At 34.8% G+C, this 25,845-nt stretch overlaps 1 protein-coding gene across 5 annotated transcripts in view; it reads right to left on the reverse strand.

The window, feature by feature from the left end:
- Positions 1 to 25,845, reverse strand: part of LOC107155910 (zinc finger protein 11-like) — an 83,179-nt gene that overhangs the window by 13,222 nt on the left and 44,112 nt on the right. For 2 of the 5 annotated variants that reach the window (XR_007341334.1, XM_048785389.1), the window contains exon 3: positions 3,209 to 6,865. Coding sequence is in view for 4 of the 5 variants with exons in the window: in XM_048785389.1 (XP_048641346.1) it covers positions 3,209 to 6,865 (3,657 nt within the window). In the remaining variant the exon portion in view is untranslated. Of the gene's footprint in view, positions 1 to 480; positions 6,866 to 25,845 lie in introns of those variants that run through there. The other 3 variants (XM_048785388.1, XM_048785391.1, XM_048785390.1) reach the window with 2 other exon arrangements.

Below are 25,845 nucleotides of genomic sequence, written 5' to 3' on the forward strand. Positions count from 1 at the left end.
GGAGGGAGGGGAGAGATTGAGATTTAACTACAGGGCACTCTAACACAGAATTTCATCTCTATCATTTTTTAAATTATAAGTCTCCTGAGTCACTGGGCATATGCTGCTATGCCTGGTACTGTCCTTTCAGCCATTTCTCTCTTTAAACCGTATTAAGCATAATAAATGGCATTAAGTGCATTCACATAACTGCATATCCATACCAACGAAGTCAAACTTTTTAGTCACCCCAAGTAGAAACCCAATGAGCTCTAAACACTCTCAATCTCTCTCTTCAACCAGTTTCTGATAACCATCACTCTATTTTCAATGAATAAAATTGGTATTCCATATATCTCATTTAATTTGAATGGATAGTATTTGACTTTTCCCTGACTTATGTCACATAGCAAAATGTCTTCAAGAATCAGCCCCATTTTAGACAGAATTCCAGGCTCAAATCTGGGAATATGGAGGTAAAACACACAAAGTGAAAACAGCTGGAAATACTGTTTCATTTATTTATATACTAAGGTTGCACAATCGGCCTGTGGAGTTATACACCAAAGTCTATGAATGTTATCAGAGAGATGTTATGACAGTAGGTCTTGGATACTTTCTTTCTAAAGTATGCAAGGCAAGAAGTAATCTTGATGTATCTGTGAATTTTATTTTGAAAAGGGCTCATTGTTCCAGGTGCCCAAAGGCAGATGATGCCATGCTCCCTCATTATTTCTGAATGGGAAGAAAAATTTTATTGCCTGGTAGGAAGATGTTTCTTATTTTCCACAGTGAATAAGCCCTGACTCCTCATGTCATGCTAGTCTTGTATCTCATTGTGTAGCCAGAGATTCATAGTTCTATGAGCTTACCTGATTATTTTGGTTACCAAACTCAGTGGATTCACTTCTTGGGGGGAATTGAATTGGAATAGTTGCCACTAGGCGGAGGGTATAGTTCAGAAATGGACCACTGGCCTAGCATGTGTGATGCCCTGAATTTCAACCCCATAAGAAAAACAAAGTAATATAAAACCAAAAACCTCCAAAACCAGAAAGAAAAATAATGTTCATATACAGCAAAGCTTATCTGTAGCAAATACGGACACAAGTAATCTTTTTCAAAGAAATGACACCCTAGTTTGAGGAGAGCATGTACATTTTTTATCGTATGATGAATTTTTTAGGAAAGAAAGTAAATGTAAACGTTGAAATTCAAGATTCTGATATATGGGCCTTAATTTTCATGATGATACACCCTGTCCATTTCTCTATGATTAGAAACTAAAAGTATAAAAATCTGGTTTATGCAAATTATATCCTTCAAATGTTAAGGTATAATTAAAGTGTTGAAAATAATTAAAGGAGAGATTACAACACTATGTATCAAATAGTATGTCTGTTATCTAGAGCCTTTAATAAAAGGGAATAGAGTAATATCTGTGACATAAATGTGACTCAATACATGACAATGTTAGTCTATTAAAAACCATTGACCTTTATAAACAACTCACATACAAAATATGAATATGTATTAGGGAAGAATACTGTTACCGTAGATTAGGTAGAGGGAAGTGAAGAGACAGGAAGGATAGGGATGTGGGGTTAGGAAAGATAGTAGAATGAAACTGACATTATTACTATATGTATATATGTGACTACATGACCAACATAATTCTACAGCATGTAGAGACAAATGACAAATTGTATCCATCTATATATGATATATGAAATGCATTCTATTGTCATTTGTAACTAATTAAAACAAAAAAAATTATTAAAAAAAACCAGGAAAATAATAAGAAAAATTGATAATGTTGGGCACCTTAATTCTATAACACTTCACCATCATACATGATAGAGTTTATGGTAGAGGTTCTTAACGACATTCATGAAAGACTCAGTTTATAGAGACTCTTATTAGTAGCATGTGTTGAATTTTATCTATTGTATCTGATATTCACAAAAAGGATCATAAATCCTTTAATTTGCATTGGGATCTACGATCTTAATAGTTTTTTCTACTCTACAGTCCCATGGTCAATCCTATTTGGTTATACATAATTCTATTTCTAATATACTACTAGATTTAATAATTGACATTTTAAGAAATAAACTTTTTCAATTTGTTAGTGTTAAAAAAATTGTGAATATATGAAAATGCATTCTAAGGTGGATGTGGTGGCCCACATCCCTGCAATCCTAGTGAATTGGGAAGAGTTTCAGAAATTCAAAGGCAGCCTCAGCAACATAGTGACACCCTAAATTTAAAAAGAAAAAGCAGGTAATGTAGCTCAGTAGTTAAGTGCCCCTGAGTTCAGAGTACAAAAAATAAAAATTTAGGAAAAAAAAAAAAGAAATTCTGATATAATCAATTATGTGAGTACAGTTTTCTGTCATTTTCAAAAGTGGGTATTAAGTAATCATTGTTGAAGTATAAGACATTGATATCCTTTCAGAGATTAGCTATGTGCACTATACTAAAATATTTTTAAAAATTTCATTACTTCCACCATATCAGCTAATGATGTTTAATAAATTGCAATCAAATTGAAGAAATAACCCATTTTCTATATTAAAATATTTTTTTCTTTCTTAAAAATTCTCACATACATCAAGATATGAAGTAAAGATAGAGATTTATTATGCTGTTAAAATATTTGCTAAGTTTTTAAAATTTCTTGTAAATATTTGATTCATATCTAAGGCATATATATAAGTTGAATAAATGTTGCTCCACCTTCACTATTGGGTTTCAAATGCTGAAGAAAGTTGGATATTTGAATGAAGACTTGGACACATTTAAATTTTTGCACTATGAATTTCCTAGTCTTCCATAATGTATGAGCAATAGCTATGAACTTATAAGAGTTTCTCCATTTATACCTTTTCAGTTGCTGAGTAAGTTGCCAAAAACTAATATAGACTGTTACTTTTTTAATATTTTATTAACTTTTCTCTGCTGATTCCTCTGCTTGGCACATGTTCTCATTAATAGGGCTTCTCTACAGTACAAATACTTAAATATTCATAAAGCTTAAATATTTGATTAAAAGATTTCCCACATTCTTCACATTAGTTGTTCTTATCGACAATATGTATACTGTGGTAATGAACAAAGTCTGGTCTTTTAAAAAGAATTTTGCCACATTGTGCACATTTGTATGGCTTCAATCAATTGTGAACTCTCTGTTGGCAAATAATGTGTGACCTTTGATAAAAAGACTTAACAAATTTTTCACATTTATAGGTCTTTTCTCTAGTGTGAATTCTCTGGTGGCGAATAAAGTTTGATCTCCGATGAAAAGCTTTGCTACATTCTTCACATTTGTAGGGCTTCTCCCCAGTATGAATTCTCTGGTGTTCAATAAGGTGTGGCTTTTGATAAAAAGCTTTTCCACATTCTTCACATTTGTAGGGCTTTTCTCTGGTATGAATTCTCTGATGGCGAATAAGGTGTGATCTTTGATTAAAAGCTTTGCCACATTCTTCACATTTATACGGCTTCTCTCCAGTATGAATTCTCTGGTGGCGAAAAAGTTCTGATCTATGGGAAAAAGTTTTCATACATTCTTCACATTTGTAGGGCTTCTCTCCAGTATGAATAATCCAGTGGTGGATAAGTTGGGATCTTTTACAAAAAGCTTTGCCACATTCTTCACATTTGTATGACTTCTCTCTAGCATGAATTCTCTGGTGTTGAGTAAGTAATTTTCTTACATAAAAGGCTTTGTTGCATTCTTCAGATGTGTAGGGCTTCTCTTTCATATGAATCATCTGGTGGTGGATAAGGTGTGATTTTTGACAGAAAGCTTGGCTACATACTTCACATTTGAAGGGCTTCTCTCTGGTATGAATTCTCTGGTGGCGAATAAGGTGTGATTTCTGATAAAAAGTTTTCCCACATTCTTCACATTTGTAGGGCTTTTCTCCAGTATGACTTCTCTGGTGGCGAGAAAGTTCTGATCTGCGGGAAAAAGTCTCGATACATCCTTCACAGTTGTTGGGCTTCTTTCTAGTATGAATTCTCTTGTGGCGGATAAGGTGTGATTTTTGATAAAAAGCTTTGCCACATTCTTCACATTTGCAGGGTATCTCTCTAGCATGAATTCTCTGGTGTTGTGTTAGTACTTTTCTTACATAAAAAGCTTTGTTGCATTCTTCACATTTGTAGGGCTTCTCTCTGGTATGGATTCTCTGGTGGCGAATAAGGTGCGATTTTCGACAAAAAGTTTTCCCACATTCTTCACATTTGTAGGGCTTTTCTCCAGTATGACTTCTCTGGTGGCGAGAAAGTTCTGATCTGCAGGAAAAAGTTTTGATACATTCTTCACATTTGTAGGGCTTCTCTCTGGTATGAATTGTCTCATGGCGAATAAGGTGAGATTTTCGGTAAAAAGTTTTGCCACATTCTTCACATTTGTAGGGCTTCTCTCCAGTATGACTTCTCTGGTGGCGAGAAAGTTCTGATCTGCAGGAAAAAGTTTTGATACATTCTTCACATTTGTAGGGCTTCACTCTGGTATGAATTGTCTCATGGCGAATAAGGTGAGATTTTCGGTAAAAAGTTTTGCCACATTCTTCACATTTGTAGGGCTTCTCTCCAGTATGACTTCTCTGGTGGCGAGAAAGTTCTGATCTGCAGGAAAAAGTTTTGATACATTCTTCACATTTGTAGGGCTTCTCTCTGGTATGAATTGTCTCATGGCGAATAAGGTGAGATTTTCGATAAAAAGTTTTGCCACATTCTTCACATTTGTAGGGCTTCTCTCCAGTATGACTTCTCTGGTGGCGAGAAAGTTCTGATCTGCAGGAAAAAGTTTTGATACATTCTTCACATTTGTAGGGCTTCTCTCTGGTATGAATTGTCTCATGGCGAGTAAGGTGAGATTTTCGGTAAAAAGTTTTGCCACATTCTTCACATTTGTAGGGCTTCTCTCCAGTATGACTTCTCTGGTGGCGAGAAAGTTCTGATCTGCAGGAAAAAGTTTTGATACATTCTTCACATTTGTAGGGCTTCTCTCTGGTATGAATTGTCTCATGGCGAGTAAGGTGAGATTTTCGGTAAAAAGTTTTGCCACATTCTTCACATTTGTAGGGCTTCTCTCCAGTATGACTTCTCTGGTGGCGAGAAAGTTCTGATCTGCAGGAAAAAGTTTTGATACATTCTTCACATTTGTAGGGCTTCTCTCTGGTATGAATTGTCTCATGGCGAGTAAGGTGAGATTTTCGGTAAAAAGTTTTGCCACATTCTTCACATTTGTAGGGCTTCTCTCCAGTATGACTTCTCTGGTGGCGAGAAAGTTCTGATCTGCGGGAAAAAGTTTCCATACATTCTTCACATTTGTAGGGCTTCTCTCTGGCATGAATTTTCTCATGGCGAATAAGGTGTGATTTTCGATAAAAAGCTTTGCCACATTCTTCACATATGTAAGGCTTCTCTCCAGTATGACTTCTCTGGTGGCGAAAAAGTTCTGATCTGTGGGAAAAAGTTTCCATACATTCTTCACATTTGTAGAGTTTCTCTCTGGTATGAATTCTCTCATGGCGAATAAGGTGTGATTTCCGATAAAAAGCTTTGCCACACTTTTCACATTTGTAGGACTTCTCTCTACCATGAACTCTCTGGTGTTGAATAAGTAATTTTCTTACATAAAAAACTTTGTTGCATTCTTCACATTTGTAGGGCTTCTTTTTAGTATGAATTCTCTGGTGGCGAATAAGGTGTGATTTTCGATAGAAAGCTTTGCCACATTCTTCACATTTGTAGGATTTCTCTCCAGCATGAATTTTTGGGTGTTGAATAAGTAATTTTCTTACATGAAAAGCTTTGTCACAGTCTTTACAATTGTACGGGTTCTCTCCAGTATGAATTCTCTGGTGGCAACCAAGGTGTAATTTTTGATAAAAAGCTTTGCCACATTCTTCCCATTTATAGAGCTTCTCTCTGGTATGATTTCTCAGGTGAAATGTAAGTGAGATTCTTTCATAAAAAGCCTTTCCACATTCTTTACATTTGTATGCTTTCTCTCTGGTATGAATTCTCTGGTGAAGAATAAAGTGTGATTTTTGATAAAAAGCTTTGCCACATTCTTCCCATTTGTAAGGCTTCTCTCCAATATGAAGATTTTGAAATTCAGAAAGTTTTACATAATTATTTAAGGATTTGTCATACTCTCTAAAATTGCAGAATCTCTCTTTGATATGAATTTTTTTCTGTTCAGTATAAAATGAACTTTGAACAAAAGCTTTGTCACATTCTTTATATTTGTAGGTATTGTGACTACTATGCCATCTCAGGTGTTTAGAAAGAAATAATGAGTAAGTGTGGACTTTCTCACAATTGTTAAAATTGCATGTTTTGGCATACGCAGAAATTATTTCTTTATTGCAGAATAATGGATATTTAGTAGAGAGATTCTCAAAATGATCTCCTTTAGAAATTTGTCCTTCAGTACTAAATTTCTTGTCTATTGAAATGTTTGACTGGAAGTTTAAATCAGTGTTATCTTTGAAATTAGTGAAGTTAAAAGTTGAAACGTGAACTAGATTTCTTTTCACATTTTCCACATTTTCATTAAGAAAATATATATGCTCCAAAAATTGCTGGGCACTTATTTGTAAAGATACATATAACTCCTGAAAAGTGACTGGCCTATGTTGAATTATTTTCTGAGATATTAAATGTCCTTGATGTCCTCCGACAGTGTAATTTTCATTACAAATCTTCACAGCTAATTCATTTTGTCCCGTATTATAAAATTTCTGACTTTCTTTCTCACATTCAGTTTTCCATATTTTCCTTATTTGTAAACAGTTAATGTTACGCTCTTCATTCCTTATATCCTCTTCTGTTGAAAATTCATGGGAATTATGAGAAGTCATGGCTGAAATATAAAAAAATGGTAATTATTTTACCTACTAATCAGGAATAAATGTTTTGTATTATCACATATGAAATCATATCAATGTCTTGACACCAGGAGGGTAGCAGAATACAAAATCCAAACACATTATTATTCCTAATACATTTAAAATAAATAAAAATGTACAGACTAATTACCTTGTAGGAACTGCCCAAACCATCTCAGAGATCACAATATCCAAGATGAGAACATTAATAAGAGAAATATATTAGAGGAAAAGAAACGTGTATTTTTATCAACCACACTATATCCATGTCTATAGCACAGCATTGAGAAGGTATAAAAAAAAATTACCATCTCCATTTTCTGACCAGAAAAAAGAAAATATATTAAAAATGCAAACATTTGTGGTTTTCTTGGGATTGTTTGAAAGCTGGTTTCTTCTACTATTACACAGAGATCTGGAGATAACATGAAAACCAAGTTGAGAGGCATTAAATACCTGGCAGACTATACCCATATTTCCTAAATGAAGCTAACAGATGGCAATCAAGATAAATGAGTAGCATTCAACAAATTGTGCTGGGAAAACTGGAAATCCATATGCAACAAAATGATAGCGAATCCCTATTTCTCACCATGCACAAAAGTTAACTCAAAATGGATCAAGGATCTAGGAATCAAACCAGAGACTGTGTCTAATAGAAGAAAAAGTAGGCCCTAATCTCTATCACGTGGGGTTAGGCCCCAAGTTCTTTAATAAGACATCTATAGCACAAGAATTAAAACTGAGAATCAACAAGTGGAATGAATTCAAACTAAAAACTTTCTTCTCAGCAAGAGAAAGCACTATGGAGATTCCTTAGAAAGCTGGGAATTGGAACCACCATTTGACCCAGCTATTCCTCTTCTTGGACTATTCTCAAAAGACCTAAAAATGGCATACTACAGGGACACAGCCACATCAATGTTTATAGCAGCACAATTCCCAATAGCTAGACTGTGGAGCCAACCTAGATGCCTTTCAATGGATGAATGGATAAAAAGAACGTGGCCTTTATACACAATGGAATATTACTCAGCACTAACAAAGAATAAGATCATAGCATTTGCAGGGGAATGGATGGCATTAGAGAAGATTATGCCAAGTGAAGTTAGCCAATCTCCAAAAAACAAATGTCAAATGTTTTCTCTGATATAAGGAGGTTGACTCATAGTTGGGTAGGGAGGGGGAACATGGAAGGATTAGATAAATTCTAGATAGGGAAGAGGGTGGGAGGGAAAGGGAGAGGGTAGGGGATTAGCAAGGGCAGTGGAATGTGATGGAAATCATTATCCAAAGAACATGTATTAAGACTTGAATTGAATGTCAACATACTTTATATAAGGGAGATGACTTAAAATGGGGTAGGGAGAAAGAGCATATGAAGAAATTACCTCTAGATAGGAAAGAGAGGTGGGAGGGAAAGGGAGGGAGAATGCGAATTGCATGGGGAGGGAAGGAGACCCCTTCGTTACACAGAATTCCTGTATGATGATGTAAGGGGGAAAAAAAAGAAGTGGGTCACATTACATTGGGTAGAGAGAATTGATGGAAGGGGAGGGGAGTGGAAGGGGGGAATGGAAAGACAACAGAATAAAATAGACATTATTATTGCTGTGGGTATATATGTGACTGCATGACCAATGTAATTCTGCAACTTGTACATTCAGAAAAATGAGAAATTATATCCCATCTGATTCAAATGTATGATATGTCAAGATCATTGCACTATGATGTATAACTAATTAAAACAAACAAACAAAAACCAATATATTAGGAATTGAACATTATGATAGTCAGAAAGGAAATTGTCCAAACAAAAAATAACCATTAGAAAGAAGTTTAATGAGCTAAATGCAGAGAAATACTGTCAATAGAAATAAATAAAAATAGTATTTGTGAAAAATTTCTTAAGGAACAGTGCTTGAGAGAGTCAGGGGTGCTTGTGCATAGCTGACTTGAGACAAACAGTTTATAAGTGGAAGGCAGTCTCAGAAACTTAGTGATATCTTGTAAAAAAATATTTGAAAACAGCTAAGGATAGAAAGTAGTAGTAAATCAACTTTAAGTTCCACCTGCTGTACCAACATATAGGTGTGACAAGTTTTAACTAAGAGAAATAAAACAGAAACTACAGTCCAAAATTTCAATAATCTACAAGTGTGAAACACAGACAAACTCAAACCACATTCTAATCAAAGTCTGAAAATTTACAAAAAGGGAATCTTGAGAACACCACTAGAAAAAACAACATAATACCTAGGAAGAAAGTCCTATGTAATCAATCATGAATTCTTTTAAAATACAGAAATTATTTAGAAATATTATCAAAGAAGTGAAAGAATAAGATTACAAACTGCCACAGTCTGGCTGGGCACAAATCACAAACCACTTAAGCAGGAACAAACCTTATTTCTGAACTCCACCAGCACACTCCACACACACTCCCCGGGAATTCGCACGAATGCCACGCGGCTCCTCCAGGAACCAACAACCGGAAAATCCCTCTTCCGGAAATCCCTTCTCCCACACATCCCCAACCAATGGGAACTCTCTGGGAATCCCCACTAGAACTCTAAAGTAGCGCGAGAACTCCAAAGTAGCAGGCCGAGGAGGAGAGTAAAAGTCTAATATATAACCGAATCAATCCAGCATCATCTTAATGGCTTGCCTCTCAACCAATACTATTGGCAAAATGCCAGGGGCCATTCCGACTCAGCTATGGCTCTCAGCGTCTCCCCCCTACTGTATAATTAAACAACAACCAATGTGGCGTAGGGACTGTGCCTGTTAGGTTGTCCAATGCACATATGGTCCTTACCCGACATCGGATGAGCTGACCGCAAGACGTCAGCCTCCTGTCTTAGGTTGGTACCACTGCAATTGGATCTTTACCCGTCACTGACTACCGGTCCAGCACACAGCTATACTTGTGGATAGGCCTTTGCACCAGTGTGGGGTGAGGTTCTTTGCCTCACCTCTGTAGGCCCCCAAATTTAGCCTTGGTGCCAGTGGGGGGGTGAGGTTCTTTGCCTCACCTCTGTTGGCCCCCAAATTTTAGAACATCACAAGCAGAAGGGAGGAGGATGCAAAATGCCATGACACCAAGCCAAATGACAGCTCTTTTTGGAAAAATTGTAGCACCGATGTCATCATCAGCAAAGATACCCCAGCACTAACACAATTCGCTGCACCAACAGATCGTTCACAATGTATACAAGTAATACATAGTCCAGGCAAGTTCTGCAAGCAGTTCAAAGCAGAGGAATCCATTAATATGTCCATTTCCTCCCAAAGTAAATCAACTCCTTGATTGAGCATTACTTGTTGAGTTATTATTCATTGATGCATCAGTTTATACAGTTTACTGTGATAGCTATCGAAACATTGGTTTTATCTTTGTCTTCACTGGCACTAGGATGAAGATAGGAATTCTGGCAATGATGGGTAAAAAAAAAAATTATGTAACATTCCAACAGGTAATAAGATAACAATTTTCTGAGCAATTTACATTATCCTGAACAGAATTATTAAATATAATGAAAAGGAAAGGTGAAAGTACACAAACAGATCTTGTTAACCTCCTTATGTGTTCACATATTAAAACAATCTTCAACAGCTGTTTACCCAATTTAAATTAAAAAATTTAAATCACGTGAATAAAAAAAATAAGGATGCATTTTTTCATGAGCGCTCCTCAAATATGATATATGGAAATACATACATAAATACAACACAAAACACAAGTGTGCACACATAACATACAACACATAAGAAAATAGTAAAGGCCTTGTAGCTTTACACAGGTGAAATCTCCATTGCAATGTTTAAAAACTCCACAGTCAAAAAATAGAACTCATCGGAAAAACATTAACCTAGGTCTGTATGAGCTCAAAAAATAAAATAGAACTTTATGATGTGGGAAAGGGCAATAATAAAATAGATACTGAAAAAAAGCATCCTGGTTACTACCTAGGTTTGACTCTTCTTTTGATATCCCATCCTTTTTTTCTGTAACTTGCATATGGGACTGAAGGTATTCCCACAAGAAAGCCCCAAGGTTTTTTACATTTGAAATAGGCCTTAATGATGTTCATCATTCATTAGCCTCCAGGTGTGGGAGAATCACTGTCGAGGATGTAAGAATAGCCAAGCTGGAGCTCTGGATATCAGCTCTTATGGATTTGAGCCAAGTCATCTTCTTTTTGGTCTGTAGATATCGCTTTGGTTAGTCTTTCTGGAATCCAAATCGGCTGCTGTTCTCCCTGGGGAAACACACAAACAGAACCCCGACTCCAAACAATCACTGGGCCAGGACCTTTCCATTGTCCTGTTAGAATATCCTTCCAAAGTACCTAAGGCTTATGTACATTTTTTGGATACATATGTCTTTCTGCAGCACTAAGCCCTGATGAATCCAAATTTTAAAAGTTTAGAGTAAAAAGGGTTATTTTAAGTTTATCTTTGGGGGATATATACCCCTTTCCAATTCCCTCTTTTTGCTTTAGTAAGTACATTTTAATAGTTTGATGAGCTCTTTCAACTATGCCTTGTCCCTGTGGATTGTATGAGATTCCTGTTATATGAGTAATGCCAAATGATGAGCAAAATTTTTTAAAAGAGGTAGAAGTATAACCAGGACCATTATCTGTTTTTAACTGTTTTGGAATGCGCACAGTGGCAAAATTTTGTAAGCAATGAGCTATAATATCTATAGTTTTTTTCTCCGGCATGAAGGGCGCCCATCAAAAATCCAGAAGAAGTATCAACTGCAACATGCAAATATTTTAATTTTTCAAATTCTGGCAAGTGTGTGACGTCCATCTGCCAAATATGGTTAGGTATCAATCCTCTAGGATTGACTCCAAGATTAACTTGTGGTAAAAAGGTCACACAATTTTGACATTGTTTTATTATTTGTCTAGCTTGCTCCTTAGTTATTTTAAAACACTTTTGTAAGGTTTAGCATTGACATGGAAACTTTTATGAAAATTTGTAGCTTCTTCTAGTGTAGAGAAAATATGTTTGTCATGTGTAGTTTTATCTACTAAATCATTGCCCAAACTAAGGGCTCCAGGCAATCCTGTATGTGCCCTGATATGTCCTATAAACAATGGATCTTTTCTGTCCCAGATTAGACTTTGTATAGTGGAAAACAAAGAGAAAACAGTAGAGGAAGGGGAAATCCTACCAGCATCTTAAAGGGATACTATAGCATTAACTATATACTGACTATCAGAAAATAAATTAAATACAGAATCTTTAAACATCACAAAAGCTTGTAAAACTGCATTAAGCTCTACCTTTTGAGCTGATTGTTTGGGTACTAAAAATGTAAAAGTTTGATCAGGGGTAACTACTGCTGCTGTACCATTATTTGACCCATCAGTGAATATATTTGGAGCATTCATGATAGGTGTTTTTCTTGTCATTTTTGGAAAAATTACAGGATGCAATGACCAAAAAGACAATAAAGGATTAGATGGTAAGTGGTTATCAAATGAAACATTAGATTTGCACATGATTATTGCCCAAGTATTTAACTCATTAGCTAACTCATCAATTTGATTCATAGTATATGGAGTAATAATTTTATTGGGAGAAATTCCAAACACTCCCTTTGCTGCTTTTATTCCTTTGAGTATTAATTGTCCTACAGCCTCAGGATACCTAGTAAGAATAGTGTTAGGAGAATAAGATAAATGTATCCATAATAATGGACCTTCTTGCCAAAATACTCCTGTAGGAATATTTTTTGTTGGTAGTACAATAAATAATAAAGGCAAACTTATATCAATTCTATCCAAATGCATATTTTCCATATATGTTTCAATGATTTTTAATGCCTTTCTTGCTTCAGGCGTTAACATTCGGGGTGAATTTGGATCTGATGGACCTTTTAGGATATCAAATAAAGGTCCCAACTCTCCTGTTGGTATACCTAAATAAGGCCTTATCCAATTTATGTCTCCTAATAACTTTTGAAAGTCATTAAGTGATTTGAGTTGATCTACTCGTATTTGAATTTTTGGTGGACGGACCATGGTTGAGGATAATAGAACTCCTAAATAATTAATTGGAAAATTTAATTGTACTTTATCTATTGCTATCTCTAGATTATAATTTTTTAATAAGTTTGTAAGTGTGGCATAACATTCTAGCAATGTGTTTTTATCTTTGTGTGCTAATAATACATCATCCATATAGTGAAATATTTGTAGTTCAGGATTTTGATTTCTAAGTGGCTGGATTACTTTGTTAACATAAATTTGACACATAGTTGGGCTGTTAGCCATCCCTTGAGGGAGTACTTTCCATTCATATCTCTGATCAGGACCTTCATGATTCAGTGCAGGGATAGTAAATGCAAAACGTGGACTATCCTCAGGATGAATTGGAATTGAAAAAAAACAATCTTTAATATCTATAACTAAAACATACCAGGTTTTTGGCAAAGCAGACAATTGAGGAATCCCTGATTGAGCAGGTCCCATAATAACCATCTCATTATTAATGGCTCTTAAATCTTGCAATAATCTCCATTTACCAGATTTCTTTTTGATGACAAAAATGGGAGTATTATGGGGAGATACAGAAGGTTGTATATGTCCTTCTGCTAATTGTTGTTTGACCAGGTCATGGGCTGCTTGTATCTTTTCTTTAGTCAGGGGCCACTGAGGAACCCATACTGGTCTTTCTGATTTCCAAGTAATTTTTATTGTCTCAGTGGCCCTTTCTGAAAATCCAACCCATGTCTGTCTGTTCCTTGATCTATTTGTATTGGTGCTGCTATACCTTGTTCTTGTTTTTCTAATCTTTTTCCTTTCCTAAAACCTTGTCTAGTCATAATAGTGGGTGCATTTTGGTTGATGTTATTTGTTAATGTCAAACCTAATTGATCTAGGACATCTCGTCCCCATAAATTTACGGGAAGATGATCCAATACATATGGCTGTATAGTTCCTTCACATCCTTCAGGATCCTTCCAATCTAATACCATTGCACTTCTATGGGGATTAGTCGCCACTCCTAGGCCTCGAAGCGTTTGAGTGGCTTGTTGTAATGGCCAATGTTTTGGCCATTCTTGACGAGAGATGATGCTAAGGTCTGCACCTGTATCCAGTAGCCCATTAAATTCATGTCCTTGAATATTTAGTTTTAGCATGGGGCGAGAATCTAAATTTAAAGAAAGCATAGCCCAATCTACACCTGTGGAGCCTAATCCCTTGGAACCTCTTTCTACAGTACGACTGGAAAATTTATCATGTAGGCTGGGTATTATTAGTAACTGTGCTATTCTATCTCCTGGTGAAATTACTGATATACCCTTTGGAGAACTGGCTATAATTTTTATTTCACCTTCATAATCGGGATCAATTACCCCAGGACTTATCATAAGTCCTTTTAGAGTAGAAGAGCTGCGTCCCAATAATAAGCCTACTGTTCCTTTGGGAAGAGGTCCTTTCACCCCTGTGGGAATGATTTGAACTCCCATCTCTGGAGTTAGTACTGCTCTGGCGGAGGCGCAGATGTCCAACCCTGCGCTCCCTCTGGTTTGTCTGATGAGGGATCTGATGGACAATGTGTCCTGGGCACTACCCTGATGGGGTTGCTGGGTTCCTCCAGTGCTCCGTATATTTGTGGTTTTGGGCCCCGGAGCATTGGGCCCCCCTGTCCATTTTTTGGCAATGGAGCCCGATGCCTTTCTCCACGATATCGTGGATAAACACCTGGTCCTTGTTCGTTTTTTGATAATGGAGTACCCTCTATGGTGGTTTGAGAATGGCATTCATTAGCCCAATGTCTCTCTCTATGGCATTGTGGGCAAATACCCAGTATTCTACTCTTTGATACCTAGCTTTGTTAAACCCTCCTCCTATGGGGCAATTTTTAAAAAATGTCCTATTTGTTCACAATTGTAGCATGTTTTTGGCCTGGCATCTAAAGCCTGTTGTACTGCAGCTGCCAAGACTTGCCCTTGTTCATTAATGTCTCTACATAATTTATGTGTTTAAATCTACATATTTCCATGGTCTAATGACCTCTCTGCACCAACGATTTGCTTGCTCATAAGCCAGTTGTTTTATTAATAGCATTGCTTGTTCTGTATCCCCCAAAACTCTGGTAGCTGTTTGAATAGGCGTATCTACAAATTCAGAGTAAGGTTCATTAGCTCCCTGTATTATCTTAGATAATTGACCTTGTAAATCTCCATGTCCTTGTAAAGTCTTCCATGCCCTAAGTGCATCTGCATCAATTTGTGAATATATAGCAGAATCATATTCAATTTGTTGCCATTGACCCTCATAAGGTCCTTTACCTAACAACATATCTAAATTTCTTTGAGGGTAACCGGTGCTGCATTTCACCTAGCCGTCTCCATACAAAATTCCTCATTGGCAACTTCCATAACAAATATTGTCCTCCATTTAGCACAGATTTACACATGTTAGCCCAATCTGCTGGCGTCATGTCCAAGTGGGTAATGGATTCGACCATGCTTACAGTGAAGGGTGCTTGAGGACCATAGGTTGTTACAGCCTCCTTTAACTGCTTCACTGTTTTGAAATCTAAAGCACAATGAATTCCCTGGCCTCCTGCCTGCTCAAGTACAGGGCATGCTAATCTTTAAGGTCCTGTCTCAGGATCTCATCTATCAACTACAGGGGTTGAGGGGCACTCAGCCTATGTTGTCTCCATAGGTGGAGCTGTTGTTTGAATTACGCCCTCTGGTGATAGAACAGTGTTAGTAGCAGCCTCCTGTTGTAGCTTTTTCCCTAATAGCCCCTTTTCCTTTAAATTTTCTTCCTCTGTCTGACTAGCTCGAGAGACCTTCTCTTTTACTTGATCTAAATTGTCTTTCTCCATTGTCTGAACCAATTTACTTAACACTCTTTCAGTTTGTTTTTTTACTAATTTCTAATCCAGTATAAAGATAAAGCAACCCAACAAGATAACACAAAACAAAACCGAAACAGAATGAAACAAAAACGGAACAAAAAATTGTTGTATCAATTTTCCTATTTTCTTGAAATGTGCATTTGTGGTCTATTTCTATCTCTTCCTCAGGGGCGAACAACTTCAAACCTTGAGCCCACCATTTTTCCCAGTTTGCCTGAGAAAGTTCTAGGGATAGGCAGCTTGAAACAAAAATAAAACAAATCAAAACAAGAACACATTGTTTTTTGAAATGGTCACACATTCTCTCGCCTTCCCTTAAGGGCGAAAAATTTCACTTACCTCTGAGCTTCAGGCGTTCCCTGTACGGGCCGCCAAATGCCGCAGTCTGGCTGGGCACAAATCACGAGCCACTTAAGCAGGAACAAACTTTATTTCTGAACTCCACCAGCACACTCCACACATGCTCCCCGGGAATTCTCCCGAATGCTACGCGGCTCCTCCAGGAACCAACAACCGGAAAATCCCTCTTCCGGATATCCCTCTTCCCGCACTTCCCCAGCCAATGGGAACTCTCCGGGAATCCCCACTAGAACTCTAAAGTAGCGCGGTAACTCCAAAGTAGCAGGCCGAGGTGGAGAGTAAAGGTCTAATATATAACCGAATCAATCCAGCATCATCTTAATGGCTTGCCTCTCAACCAATACTATTGGCAAAATGCCAGGGGCCATTCCGACTCAGCTGTGGCTCTCAGCAAAACCAAGAATATTATATCCAGAAATACTTTCAAAAGTGAAAATAAAAATCAGATATATATGCCCCAATGTTTTTTACCTCTAGAAATGTCCTTTAAAAATACTAAATAAAATTCTTCAAACTGAAAAATAAATTGGCAAGTAATACAACATGAAAATTTTAAAGTTTTCTTGGAAAAGTCACGAAATAAATTCTAAATTATTATAATAGATCATGAAATAATTAATTTTTAATAGATTTTGAGAAAAAAAAAAAACCATAATGCTTTATCTGAGGTGCATGTGGTAAAGATTTTCTCCCAATCTGTACGCTCTGTCCTCACTTTATTGTTTCCTTTGCAGACAAAAAGATTTTTAATTTGAAGTCATCCCATTTATTAATTCTTGATTTTACTTCTTATGCTTTAGGAGTCTCATTAAGGAAGTCAGATCCTAGGCCAATGTGCTAAAGATTTGGGCCTATTTCTTCTATTAGGCACAAGGTCTCTATTCTAGTGTGTAAGTCTTTGATCCACTTTGAGTTGTTTTGTGCAGGGTGAGACATAGAGGTTTAATTCCATTTTGCCACATATGTATTTCCAGTTTTGCCAAACAATTAGCTGTATAGGCTATCTTTTCTCCAGTGAGTTTTTTTTGCACTTTTGTATAGTATGTCATAACCATATTTATGTGGGTTTGTCTCTGTGTCCTCAAATCCATACCATTGATCTACAAGTTTATTTTGGTGCCAATATCATGCCATTTTTATTACTATTGCTCTGTAGTATAGTTTAAGGTCTGGTATTGTGATGCTTCCTGCTTCAATTTTCTTGCTTATGATTGCTTTAACTATTGTTAGTCTATTATTTTTCCAAATGAATTTCATGATTGCTTTTACTATTTCTATGAAGAATGTCATTGGGATTTTAATCGGAATTGCATTAAATCTGCATAACGCTTTTAGTAGTATGGCCATTTTGACAATGTTAATTCTGCTTATCCAGGAGCATAGAGATCTTTCCATCTCCTAAGGTTTTCTTCAATTTCCTTCTTTAGTGATCCGTAGTTTTCATTGTAGAATTGTAGAGGCCTTTCACCTCATTTGTTAGATTGTTTCCCAGGCATTTTATTTATTTATTTATTTATTTTTTGAGGCTTTTGTGAAGGGAGTTGTTTTCCTAATTTCTGTTTCAATGGATTCATCAATGATGTTCAGGAATGCATTTGATTTATGGCTGTTAATTTTACATCCTGCTACTTTGCTGCTAAAAGTTTTCCAGTAGAATTTTTTTGATCTTCTATATATAGAATTATGACATCAGCAAACAGTGATACTTCAAGTTCTTCTTTACCTAATTTTATCCCTTTCATTTCTTTCTTTTGTCTAATTGCTCTGGCTAGAGTTTCAAGAATGATGTTGAATAACAGTGGTCAAAGAGGACATCCTTGTCTTATTCCAATTTTTAGTGGAAATGCTTTCATTTTTTTCTCCATTTTGAATGATGATGGCCTTGGTTTTAGCATATATAGCTTTTACAACGTTGAGTTATATTCCTAGTATCCCTAGTTTTCCTAGTGTTTTGAACATGAAGGTGTGCTGTATTTTGTCAAATCCTTTTTTTTTGCATCAATTGAGATGATCATTTGATTCTTGTCTATTAATATGATGTATTACGTTTATTGATTTGCATGTTTTGAACCAACCCTGCATGCTGGGGGTGAATCCCACTTGATCATAGTACATTACCTTCTTAATATGCTTTTCTATAAAATTTACCAGAATTTAAATGAAAATTTTTGCATCTATGTTCATCAAGGATATTGGTCTGAAGTTTTTTTCTTTGATGTATCTTTGTCTTATTTTGCTATCAGGGTGATATTAGGCTTAAGTTTGGGAGTATTCCCTCTTTTTCTATTATATGAAATACTTTAAGGAGTGTTGGTGTTAATTCTTATTTGAAAGTCTTGTAGAACTCGGCTGAGAATCCATCTCGTCCTGGGCTTTTCTTGGTTGGTAGGATTTCATTATTTGAAATCAATCTTTTTAAATCATGTATGACCTCCTCATTCAGTTTGGGTTGAAATTTGTCGATGTTTTTGATATTTTATTTGAGTATAAATTTTCAAAATAGTTTCTAATTATATTCTGTATTTCAGATGTCTCCATTATGATATTTCTTTTTTCAACTTGTATTTTTGTAATTTGAGTTTTCTCTCTTTTGCTCTTAGCATGGCCAGGGGTTTATCTTTTTTCTTATTGTTTCAAAGAACCAACTTTTTGTTTTGTCAATTTCTCAATTGTTTCTTTTGTTTCAAGTTCATTAATTTCAGTTGTGATTTTAATTATTTCCTGTCTTCTACTGCTTTTGGTGTTGATTTGTTCTTCTTTTTCTAGGGCTTTGAGATGTAGTGTTATGTCATTTATTTGTTGACTTTTTATTATTTTAATGAATGCACTCAATGCAATAAACCTTCCTCTTAGTACGGCCTTCATAGTGTCCCAGAGATTTTGATATGTTGTATCCATGTTCTAATACCAAAACCCCCACAAATAATGCAATCAATAAATGGGCTAAGGAAATGAACAGACATTTCACAGAAGAAACACAATTGATCAGCAAATATATGAAAAGGTGTTCAACATCTCTAGCAAATAGAGAAATGCAAATCAAAATTACTCTAAGATTTTATCTCACTTCTGTCAAAATGGCAATCATCAAGAATACAGGCAACAATAAATGGTAGCAAGGATGTGATGAAAAATGTACACTCATACATTGCTGGTGGGATTACAAATTGGTGCAACCACTATAGAAAGCAGTATGGAGATTCATCAGAAAATCGGGAATGGAACTACCATTTGACCCAGCTATCCCACACCTTGCTTTAAGTCCTAAAGGACTTAAAATCAGCATACTATAGTGATGCAGCCACATCAATGTTTATAGCAGCTCAATTCAGAATAGCTATACTATGGAACCAATCTAGGTGTCCCTCAATAGATGAATGGATTAAGAAAATGTGGTACATATAAACAATGGACTATTACTTACAGTAATAGAAAAATTATGGCATTCTCCAGTAAACCTTTGGAGTTTGACAATATCATGCTCAGCAAAATAAGCCAATCCCACAAAACCAAAGGCTGAATGTTTTCTCTGATATGCAGCTACTAATACACAATTAAGCAGGGGGCAATAGGGGGAAAAAAGAATTACATTAGATTAAGTAGAGGGAAAGTGATGGGAGGCAAGGGGAGTTGTGGGGATAGGAAAGAGAGTAAGATGAAACAGACTTTATTACCATATTTATATATGTGCCTACAAGACTAACATGATTCTGCAACATGTACACTCAGAAAAATGAGAAATTATATCCCATCTATGTATAATATATCAAAGTGCATAAATGCATTCAACTGTCATGTATAACTAATTAAAAGAAATAAAATAGTTAATGGAAATTAGATATAAAAGTTATAAATCAATAGAATAATTTAAAAGAATATATAAAAATACTAAATTTTATAATAAAATTTCAAATTAATATTTACCAGTTTAAAATAGTGCAAAGTTACAGTGGTCTTTATAAAAATCTCAATGTAAATGATAAAGTAAACACTCATAGAATATTATAAAAGCAAGTGGGAGAGGAATCAAAGCAGGTCACTATAAAAACAAATGAATAAGAAATTACAGCATTAAAAAAGTACAAAAACAATTATAAGAAATAATAACAACTTAAAAAGGAGGAGGACTAAATTCTTCACTTTTAAAAATTTATTGGATTAAAAATGAATATTTGACTTTAAATGCATTATTACAAAACAGCAATCAAAGCAAAACACTTGGTTATCACAATGGCATCTAACAAAATGAAATATGTAATCTGCAAGGGACTCTAAATCTAAGGCCACAGTAGGCTGAAAACAAAAAGATATAAGAATGTTACATGAAGTAAAACCAAAAAGATAGGCTGGCAAAATTATAGTATACAAAACACACATTACAACAAAAAGTTATAAGAGATATTGTTTTAAATTAAGAAATACTTCGAAAAGAGTCAAAGGAGAATATTATAAAATGATAAAAAGAAACTTTCAGAGGGTGGGGTTGTGGCTTGGCAGTGGAGTGCTTCCCTTGCACTTGTGAGGCACTGGATTTGATCGTCTGCACCACATCATCAAATATAAAAACTAAGGTTGAGAAAATTGAATAAGAAAATAGAAAGCAACACTATAATACCAGAAAACAAATACCCCACTTACTCTAAAATAAAGTCAAACAAAATGATAAGTATAAAACAGAAGACTTTGAAAAATATTTGAAACAAATTAGACTTAAGTACTCAATGTTCTCAATAGCAAATGCATTATTATGCTGAATAGACCAACTTTTAGGGATTAAAACAAAGGTTACCAAATATGAAAACATTAAAATTATGTTCTGAACATCAGAGAATAAAATTAGAAATCCTAAGTGGAAATGATGCTCAAAAATCAATAAACATGCGGCAATTAACTGAATACTCTTGAACATGATTGTGTTCAAGAATCAAAAGATAAAATTAAAATATGTTTGTATTACTCAAGGTTTTATGGAGATTTCAGGTAATATCTATCAAACTCCCAATGTTATTTCTTTCGGAAACAAATAAAGTTCTTCTAGAAATTGCATTGAATCTCTACATTGTATGAACATTTTTGAAATATTCAAAATTCAAACAAAGTGAAATTAATGCTGTTTCATAACTTAAAAGCTTACTAAAACTTATGGTTAATAATAATAATAATCATAGCTTATTCAGGAAAGAATACAAAATTTTGCATATGGTAATAAGCCCTCACAAATATTTGTACACCAATGTTTGTTACAATATTATTCAATAGATCCATCATGTAGATGCCAACCAAACATTCCTTGAAATGATTGGAACAACACTAAAAGACCAAACATAAGAATAATTGAGATAGATAAAGGAGCACAGATACAAAATAAACGGATGCACAATCTTTTCAATGACATGATATCAGAAAATTTCCCAAACATAAAAGATGAAATGGAAAATCAAATACAAGAGGCTTATAGGGCTCCAAATGTAAAAAAATGAAGCAGAACCACATCACGACATTTTATAATGAGAATAACTAAGATACAGAACAAGGGTAAAATCTTAAAGCCATGAGAGACAAAAAAAAAAGATAGAATGAAACAGAAATTATTACTGTATGTATACTGTGACTACATGACCAAACTATAACATGTCACTCAGAAAAATAAGAAATTACATTTCATCTATATCAAAGTGCATAAATTCATTCTATTGTCATGTGTAACTAATTAAAACAAATTAAAAATTAAAAATTATTTAAAAATTTATGTATTGGGGTAAATTAGTTTGAATTCTTACCATAGACTGTCAAAACTAGGAGGTCATGGAATAATATATTTTGAGCTCTGTAAGAAAATGGATTACAACGAAGAATTTTATATCCAGCAAAAATAAGTTTCAGATTTCAAGATAAAATAAAAACCTTCAATGATAAACAAAAACTAAAAGAATTCATAACTAGAAAGCCTACAATATAAAACATTCTCAACAAAATATTCCATGAGTATAAAGTGACAAAAAAAGTGAAATCTAGCAAAGGGAAGAGCTACATTAAAGCAATAGCCCAGGGCTGGGGTTGTGGCTCAGCGGTAGAGTGCTTGTCTAGCACATGCGAGGCCCTGGGTTCGATCCTCAGCACCACATAAAAATAAATTAACAAAATAAAGGTATTGTGTACAACTAAAAAATAAATATTAAAAAAAAATAAAGCAATAGCCCAACAAAAGGGAAATTAAGACAAATTAAAAACCAGAAATAAATCAAAATGTCAGGAAATACAAATCATATCCCAATAATAACCTTGAATGTTAATTGCCTACATTCATGCATCAAAAGGCATAGAGTGGAAAATTGGATTAAATAAGACCCAATGAAATGCTGTCTCTAAGACACTCACCTAACAGGCAAAGACATTCATAGACTGAAGGTGAAAGGATGGGGAAACACATATCACTCATATAAATTACGTAAACAAGCAGGGATTTCCATCTGTATTTCAAATGTCTTCAAGCCAAAGTTAATAAGAAGGTACAAAGTAGGACATTTCATACTATTTAAAGGAATCATATATCAGCAAGACATAACAATTAAAAACATTTATTCCCCAAACAATGGAGTATCTAGCTACAAACAAATCTTTCTCAATTTTAAAAATCAAATAGACTATAACACAATAATACTGGGTGACTTTAACACATCACAATAATACTGGGTGACTTTAACACATCACATCTCATCACTCAATAGATCCTCCAAATAAAACAAAGTCAAGAAGCTATGGAACTGAAAAATAAAATTATTAACATACACTTAATGGACACACATAGAATGTGAATATACTTTCTTCTCAGCAGCACAGAGTTCTTTCTTTAAAATACACAATATCTTATTTATTTATTTTTATGTGATGCTGAGGATCAAACCCAGGGCCTCACACGTGCTAGGCGGGTGCTCTACCACTGAGCCACAACCCCAGCCCATAAAATACACCATATCTTATGCCACAAAGTAACTCTTTAGTAAAAGATAATAATATATATCTTAGTAAAGATAATAATATATAAAATAATGAAATTAATAAATAAAGATAAAATGGAGAGAAAATAATACACTCCTCAGTAATATACTATTGAATGATGAATGGATAGTAGAAGAAATCAAGGATGAAATAAGAAAATTCTTAGATGTAAATGAGAACATTGATTCAACATATCAAAAACTCTGTGACAATATGAAGGCAGAACTAAGAGGAAAGTTTATTACACTGATCTCAATCATTATATGAAAAGTTAACAAGTAAATGATATAACATTATATCTCACAGACCTAGAAAAAGAAAAAGCAATGGATGCCATAAGCAGTAGAAGACAGGAAATAATTAAAATCAGAGCTGAAATCAAAGAAATTGAAAAAAATACAACAAATGAAAAACTGACAGAACAAAAAGTTGTTTCTTTTAAAAAGATAAATAAATTGGATAAACCCTTAGATATTCTAATGAAGAGAAAACTTAAATAACTAAAATATGTGATGAAAAAGGAAATATCAAAATGAACATTTCTGAAATACATGAGTATTTTGAAAATGTATACTTCAATAAAATAGAAAATTTTAAAGACATCAACAAATTTCTAGAGACATATGACCTACCCAAACTGAGTGAGGAGGTCATAAACTATATAAACAGATCAACTTCAAGTAATGAAATAGAAAATGTCATCAAATATCTACCAAGCAAGAAAAGTACAGGACCAGATGAATTCTCGGCTGAGTTTTATGTGATCTTCAAAAAAAGAATTAACACCTATACTCCACAAAGTATTCCATGAAATAGAAAAGGAGGTAAACTTTCTAAACTCATTCTATGAGGCTAATATCACCCTAATACCAAAACCAGTCAAATGCATCATGGAAAGAAAACTTTAAGCCAATAACTCTGATGAATATGAATGCAAAAATACTCAATAAACTGGCAAGTTGCATATAAAAACATATATAAAAGATAGTGCACCTTGATCAAGTGGAGTTCATCCCAGGAATGCAGGGTTTGTTCAACATATGAAAATCAATAAAAATAATTCATCATATCAATAAACTGAAAAACAAGAATCATATAATGATCTCAAGAGATGTAGAAAAAGCATGTGAAAAAATACAGTACACTGCATGGTCAAAACACAAGAAAAACTAGGGATACTAGGAACATACCTCAACATCATAAAAACTTTTTGCGCTAAACACAAGGGCAGTACAATTTTAAACAGAGAAAAATTGAAAGCTTTCCCTCTAAAAACTGGAAAAAGACAAGGATGCCTTCCTTTACCACTTTTACTCAACATCGTCCTTGAAACTCTAGCCAGAGCAATTAGACAGAAGACAGAAATTAAAAGGATACATACAGGTAAAGAAGATCTCCAACTATCACTATTTACTGATGACACAATTCTATATTTAGAAGATCCAATAAATTCCACCATAAAACTACTAGAACTAATAAGTGAATTCATCAAAGTAGCAGGATATAAAATTAATACCTGTACATAGGGCATGGTGGTGCAAGCCTGTAATCCCAGTGGCTTGAGGAGGCTGATCCAGGAGGATCACAAGTTCAAAGTCAGCCTCAGTAAAAGAGAGGTGCTAAGCAACTCAGTGAGACCCTGTCTCTAAAGAAAACACAAAATAGGGCTGGGGATGTGGCTCAGTGGTTGAGTGCCCTTGAGTTTAATCCAAGGTACCCAACCGTCCCCCTCCAAAAAAACAAAAGAAAACAAAAAACAAACAAACAAAAAAACAAATTAACACCTGTGAATCAAATGTGTTTGTATACGTCAGTGATGAATCCACTGAAAGATAAATTAGAAAAACTAACCCGTTCACAATAGCCTTAAAAATAAAAAGTACTTGGGAGTCAATCTAACAAACCAGGTAAAAGAGATTTACAATGAAGACTAAAGAATACTAAAGAAAGAAAGTGAAGTGGGACATAGATGATGGAAAGATCTCCCATACTCCTGGATAGACAGAATTAATATTGCAAAAATAGCCTTATTACCCAAAGCATTACACAGATTTAATGCAACTCCTATTAAAATCCCAATGACATTCTTCCTAGATATAGAAAAAGCAATAATAAAATTAATTTGAAAAAATAAGAGACCCATAATAGCCAAAGCTATCCTTAGCAAGAAAAGTGAAGCAGGAGGCATCAAATACCAGAATACATAGTACAGAGTGATAGTAACAAAAACAGCATGGTTTTGACACCAAAACAGACACATAAACCAAAGACACAGAATAGAAGATATAGGAATAAAGCCACACAAATACAATCATCTCATACTAGACAAAGGTGCCAAAAAGTTTCACTGGAGAAAAGATAGCCTTTCCAACATATTGTGCTGGGAAAAATGGAAAGCCACATGAAATGATATAAAATTAAAAATATCTCTCTCACACAGCACAAAACTCAACTTAACATGCATCAAAGACTTAGGCAGTACAAGAAAGAGACCCATTGCCTACTAGAAGAAAATGAAGGCCCAAATCTTCACCATGTTGGCCTAGGACCTGACTTTTTTTAACAAGACTCCTAAAGCATAAAGAAGTAATATCAAAAATCAATAAATGGTATTGTACTGAACAAAAATCTTTCTCAGCCAAAGAAACAATAATGTGAAGACAGAGCATTCAGATTGGAAGAAAATATTTACACATGC

The sequence above is a fragment of the Marmota marmota genome, unplaced genomic scaffold, assembly GCF_001458135.2.
Source record: "Marmota marmota marmota unplaced genomic scaffold, marMar, whole genome shotgun sequence".
NCBI classification, from domain to species: domain Eukaryota; kingdom Metazoa; phylum Chordata; class Mammalia; order Rodentia; family Sciuridae; genus Marmota; species Marmota marmota.